At 37.9% G+C, this 6,692-nt stretch overlaps 1 protein-coding gene across 14 annotated transcripts in view; it reads left to right on the plus strand.

Annotated features, from left to right (window-relative positions):
• LOC135223632 (phosphofurin acidic cluster sorting protein 2-like) overlaps window positions 1-6,692 on the plus strand; it is a 250,623-nt gene that overhangs the window by 181,838 nt on the left and 62,093 nt on the right. For all 14 annotated transcript variants that reach the window (XM_064262247.1, XM_064262249.1, XM_064262252.1 and 11 more), the window contains 3 exons: window positions 4,505-4,649; window positions 4,985-5,196; window positions 6,453-6,607. In XM_064262247.1, the coding sequence (XP_064118317.1) occupies window positions 4,505-4,649; window positions 4,985-5,196; window positions 6,453-6,607 (512 nt within the window). The remainder of the gene's footprint in view (window positions 1-4,504; window positions 4,650-4,984; window positions 5,197-6,452; window positions 6,608-6,692) is intronic.

Consider the following 6,692-nt stretch of genomic DNA (forward strand, 5'->3'; position numbering starts at 1 on the left):
TTCTTTTTGCCTACCACTCCCTCATCGCCCACATCAACTTTAGTCGTGGATATGCCTACTTCTGCTTCTTCCGACATACAGAAGATGGTTCTTTCTTCTTCAGCAAAGAAAGCCTCTAAGGATATAGAAGCGTGGTCAACAGAGAAGAGGGATCAAGGCAGAACTTCTTTTAGTTTTCCTCCTTCTAGGATTTTGAGATGGAGTATCTGTCATATGCTACTAAGGAAGCTCCCTTCTTAGGAATCTGTGCATCTTCCCAAGGAGATTTCTCAGGTTTAGTAGATTTGGCCTGGCACTCTGCCTTCACTTCAGTGAAGATTATATTTTCGTCCCAGAAATTGGCACACCAACCGAAGAACATCTTCAAAGCGTTTGAAGTTTTGAATTTTCTTGATTGGGCAGAGGGTGCTTTGGCTTGCAAAATTAGATCCTGCTCAGCCTTGCCATACAATTTTGCTTCAGACTGGTTCGGAGTGTTGTCTTGTATTTACAGGGGAATTACAGACAGCTCCCATGAGTTAGCTTTCCTGTATATATTGGGAGCTCTGAAGACATAGCTTCTGAGTCGCAGAAGATCTTCTTGGTCAGTCCTCCAAAAGGCCTAAGGAGACTCCTACTGTCCAGACTGAGATCTTTCTCCCACTTCAGAGGATTACCTCGAAGGCAGTCAAAAAATCCTCTGTTAAAGGGCCCTCTCGCAAGTGAGGAGACAGTTCTATGTGCACAAGTTGGAGCCAAACTTCTTTCATTTTGGGAGGTGTGGCAGAGGAAAGGAGCAGAAGCCGGGATAGTGAAGGCTCTGAAAAGAGTTTATATCATCCTCTTTGTGAAAATGCCTCCCTTAGTCAACACGCCAGTCTTATTGACTATTTATTCGCAAGGGTCAGAAAAATTTTCAGCACTTGCAGATGAAGTTTTGTCTCCAGGTTTCTGCAACCGCCTGTTTGTGGTCCCAAGTCATTGGGGCTGGAAGCCCATCTTGGATGTCAGTGCTCTCAATATCTTCGTCTTGAAGACAAAATTCAAGATGGAAACAAATCAGTCAGTTCTGTCGTCCATTCGCCCAGGAGATTGGATGATGTCTTTAGTCCTACAGGATACGTATTTCTATGTACCTGTTCATCCCAGTTCAAGGAGGTACCTCAGGTTTGTATTTGAGGGAAGAACATATCAATTTCGCTCTCTTTGCTTCGGTCTTTCGACGGCACTGCAGGTTTTCACTAGAGTGATGGCTCTCATCGCAAAGTGGCTACACCTACATTTGATAAGAATCTCCTTGCATTTGGACGATTGGCTTCGGAGCATCAATACATGGAGGACCTTAACAAAACTCTCATGGTAGTACAAGAATTAGGTATTATAGTGAACTGCCAGAAGTCTCAGTTAATCCCCTCTTAGAGGATTCAATATTTAGGGGATGATGATAATGTCTCAGGATTTTTGGGTTTTTCCAACACCAAAAAGGATAGAATCTTGCCGAAAGAAGGTACATGAGATTCTTTCACTCAGCCAACTATTTGATGAGCCTTCTCGGTTTTATGTCGTCGATGGAACAGATTGTACACGTGGGCAGACTACATCTCAGACCACTACAGTTCTTTTGGAAAGCGAGCTGGGACAGAAAGGTTCTTTCAGACTCATTCATGTTTTCAGTGACAAAAGAAATAAGGGAGGACCTTCTCTGGTGGAACTCCAAGGAGAGATTTTCACAAGGAAAGTGTCTTTTTTTTCCTTTGACCCCCCCGACCTGAACTTGCGTTGGACCAGGGATGATGCACTATTTTCGAGAAGAGCGAGGCATCAGGGATATGGCCTCCAGAGATAAAATCTTTTCACATAAATGTAAAAGAACAAAAGGCAGTACATTTAGGCCTTCAGTCCTTCTCTCAAGAAGTAAAGAGCAAGACAATTGCAGTCCACTCGGACAACACGACAGCAGTCTCTTACATAGCGAAGCAAGGGGGGACTCTGTCGTTCTCTCTGTACGAGGCAGCGAGAGATCTTCTTATCTGGGCGGAACAGAACAATACCAGGATAATCACCATTCTTTATCCAATGAAAGACCAATGTATTAGCAGATGAGCTAAGCCATTGGGGACAAGTCCCCTTGACGGAATGGCCCTTGGATCCACTAGTCTGCTTAGACCTGTGGAGAATTTGGGGAAAACTGATGATGGATCTATTTGCCATGTCTCGGAACTATCGTCTTCCTCTTTATTGTTTACCGGTCACAGATCCTCAAGCTTGGTCAGTAGATGCTTTTCTCCTGGACTGGTCGAACAAAGATCTGTATGCCTTTCCCCCATTTAATTTGATAAGACAGGTGTTAAACAAATTTCTGTCTCAGAATGTATCTTTGATTCTAATAGCACCTTTCTGGCCATCGAAGGAATGGTTCCCCAATGTCATCGATCAACTGGTGGACTTCCTGAGGCTACTTCCTCAAAAGAGGCAGCTGCTCAGACAACCACACTTCCAGAGGTACTACCAAGGCTTGTCTTCTCTGGCCCTGACAGGCTTCAAACTGTCAAAAGACTCCTTAGAAAGAAAGGTTTTTCTGAAGCGGCTGCAGAGGCAATAGCTAGATGCAGAAGGCAATCTAGTAATGCCGTCTATCAATATAAGTGGACGATCTTCAGAGTGGTGCAGAACCATCAATGTCTCCTCTTCTCCGACCTCTTGTGACTCAAGTAGCTGACTTCTTATTACATTTAAGATCAGCAAGGAACCTTTCAGCATCCACCATTAAAGGCTATAGAGCCATGTTGGGCCCAGTCTTTCATCATAGAGGATTAGACTTGTCCTCCAATCCAGATATTTCAGACCTTATTAAGTCTTTTGACACCTTCAAGGGTACAGAGTCACCTGCAGTACCTTGGAATCTAGATTTAGTTTTGAAGTGGTTGCCAGGTCCTTGCTTTGAACCTATGCATTCTATCTCCTTAAGAGACTTGACCTGGAAAACACTTTTTCTGATATCTTTGGCAATGACAAAGAGGATCAGTGAAGTGCATGCCTTTGATAAAAGGATAGACTTTCGAAGGGGAATGCTAGCTGTTCATATTCCCTCAGTTTTTTGGCCAAATCGTTCTTTTTCTATTAAGAGCATGTCAGAAGTACTGGGATCTTATGATGTGGAAAGATCTTTGTGTCCAGTGAGATCTTAAAATACTACTTGCATAGAACTAAGGACATTTGTGGCAATCTTGCAGTCTGTGGTGCTCTGTCAAGAACCCGTTTAGACCTTTGTCTAAGAATGCTCTGGCATTCTTCCTAAAAGATGTGATCAGGGAGGCTCACTTGTCAGATCAAGATGTGTTCCCTTTGTATAAAATGAAAGCTCATGAGACTAGAGCAGTTGCCACTTCTCTGGCTTTCAAAAGAAATCTGTCCTTATCAGCAATTTTAAAGAGTACATTTTGGAAATGTATATCGGTGTTGGCATCTCATTATCTATGAGATGTTGAAACAATGTATGGTGATTGTAGTACTTTGTGGCCTTGTCTTGTGGCTGGTGTTGTGTTGGGAAAGGAAGTGTAGGAAGCAACTCTTAAAATCTTTTTTTCTCCTTGATATAAGGTGTTTATGCTTTTTGAGAAGCCTGGAGGTACAAAGTGCCTGAGTACCTTCCAATCCTTTGGTAGGGTGGTGGTGGTTTATTATAAACATGTTTTGGAAATAGGTAACAAAATTTTTTCTCTAGTGTGTTATTGGTATTGAACCCTGGGCAGAGGTGATTTACCTATCCTTTGTTGACCATCAGAAATTTCCTTTGCCACAAGGGTCCCACTAAAGTAGTAGGCACTTACTAGCTTTACAGCTACGTCTCTACATGATAAGATGAGTGACACTCAGAGGCAGTACTTTACTGTATCAACTCTCATTCGGGTAAGGAATCGCAAACATTTTTTTATATAATTTTGGCAACATTTTTTCTATCCTCTTTCTAGTTAAAGTGTTTATTTTTTGAGGTAGAAATATCCATGCATCCCACCATCCCTCAATGTGGGAATCAGCTATATAATCACTGAGTAAGTCCCATAATTAAAAATGACATTTTTAAAATAAAATAAAGTTTTAATTATACTTACCCATACATAATTATATAATTGGAGCCCACCCTCCAACCCTTAGCATGGTCTTTTCTTTTTAAAGGCATGAAACCAACTGAGCTCTTTGCCAAGTGGTTCCTCTCTTAGCCTGAAAGTGGGCAGGGTCATTGTTACTTAGCTGTAACAAAACAAAATTAGTGCAATCCGTGAATTTCAGAATTTAACTGCTGGACGAGTGAAACTCTTAGCTATATTATTACTGGGTAAGTATAATTAAAACTTTACTTTATTATAAAATGTGAATTTTTGAATTTGATACTTTTGTATGGAATTCCATCCTTTTATCAGGATGAAGTGTATATCTTACTTTCCTTTCTCACATTGCTTGTTAATCAGTATTATTAAAGAGTTTCTCTGAAGATTACAGTGTTAACAGATTTTTAATGTTTCAGCAACAAGACCAAATTATTTAATAGGGAACGAACTAATATGTCCTTGAAAGAGAGAAGAAGTATATCATCTACTGGTGGTTCCACACCTAGACAAGAAAAAATGGTTGTCGAACGTTCAAACTCCAGTGCTAATGCTGATGCTAGTGTAAGTTGCCTGTGTACTGTCCTACTTTACTATAAGAATTTTTTTCAGTGCACCTTTAGGCATAATCTGAGGTAATGGGATGCATAGAATTTTTAGTAAATGTCAGGTGATTGGATGCTTTATTACTAAGAATATTATTGGGTAATATGTTAGTCTGCATATTTCAAGTGCTTTCAGTTACTTCATTCATTTTATTTTATATAACATTAAAACGTACGTTACTCTGATTGGGTTTTCTTCCAACTATAAAAACAAGAAATAAAGTATTGTATTTAGAGTAATGAAGCACAAAAAGTGCTGTTACCACTATTAATATTGCTTCCTATTTTTTTCAGCCAAGAAAGGTATTATTAGAACAATTAGCAAGAGTCCTTCCAGTAGAAGATATTAACCTTCCTGATCATGTTGTGCTAGTTAATACTGGGGAGTCTCATGGTGCTCTGCTGGCAGCGCACTTGACCGAACATGGACATAGGGTCATTACTACTATGGCTCCAGCAGATGTCAAAGCTACCATATCACATCTTGTCAACAAAATTCAAAAATTGTAAGTGAATTTTTTTTATCATGAAAGCTAGTTCTCTTCCTGGTCCAGTCTGGCCTTTGATTCAAGGGTTGTAAACCTTATTCATACATTTCTCATTGAACCCTATTGTAAACTTTTATTTTTATTTTAAAATGTTTGTTGATTTTCTACAGAATGCCTTTCTTTGAGTTTTCCTTTCATTTCAACATAGTTTTATGGAGATTATTGTATAGTTCTGTTGTAGATATATTACAGTAATATTAATATATACTCACAAATGTTTGTAGAACTTATCAATTGCAATGTCAACCTTGGATGTTTTTCTTGAAATCAACTAGAGATGTTATAGTGTATGGCCAAGAAATTAGGGGTGTAATTTCTTGCTTTTATCCAGTAGTGAATATGCATAATTACCATTCATGCAGGGGATAAATGTACTATAGTACATGGGTCATTTATTAATATGTAGGTCATTTGGATAGTGATTATATTGTAAGTGCACTTATATCTCAGTTTTTAGGATTAGCTTAATGACAAAATATTGCAAATGATAAAAGTACTATACTGCCCAGTTACTTAACTAATTCACTGTTTCTTCCGTGTACTTTTGTTATCCTTATCATTTTCAATTGTAGTGTTGAATTTCATTATTGGCTATATTATTTTAGAAAATAGTATATCACAGATAACATTAGGGGTGGTAGTTCAAATGATACATTCTAGCTTTTATACATATGTTTAGCTGTTAGATCTTGCTTTTAGTAAACCTCAACCATTCTTTTACATTGAGCATTTCCAACCAAACATATTTCCTGAAACTATAGCTCAGCAGACATTAGGCTTACAAGTTAAGATAATTCTTTAGAAGTTCAAGAAAAAACAAAAAATGATTTTTTATGAATTTCAACATGATAATTTTCTCAGTATGTATTGATTATAATTGAAAAGTCTTTAAAGATGATTTCTGTCATGAACTACTTTTCATATTTTGAAAATGATTACACTAGGAGCCATGATAGTTTAAGGAATATTATTCTTGCTTTTGTTGAGTTTCCTTTACGTCACTGTTAGTGAATTAATAGAATTTTATATAATTTTTTCATTTTGGATTTTGATATTATACTTTTTTATTGATATTGTGAAGGCCTTGATTGATTGACAAGTGTCTTTAATGTGTTGATTAGGTTTTACAGTTTTTCTGAAAACTTTCTAAGGTTTGATAGTTATAAACAATATAAATATATATTTATATATAATAATACATATATTTCTCACAGTTGCAACAGTAATGCAAAAGCACCTGGTCCCATGAAGGTGGTGGTGGTTGGGTCTGATACTTACATCAGCTGTGTCTTACGACCATATGTTGACCAGTTTTCTTCCAAGCCACCTGACTTCCAAAATCATGTTAGATTTCTTATCATTCCTCTTGGTAAGCATCTTATATTTGCTTCTTTTATTAAAGATATTTCTTGTTATAAGTCGTTGCTTTACTTTTTTAAAACTTATTGGATGGT

This window comes from Macrobrachium nipponense, chromosome 10 (assembly GCF_015104395.2).
Source record: "Macrobrachium nipponense isolate FS-2020 chromosome 10, ASM1510439v2, whole genome shotgun sequence".
Lineage (NCBI taxonomy): Eukaryota > Metazoa > Arthropoda > Malacostraca > Decapoda > Palaemonidae > Macrobrachium > Macrobrachium nipponense.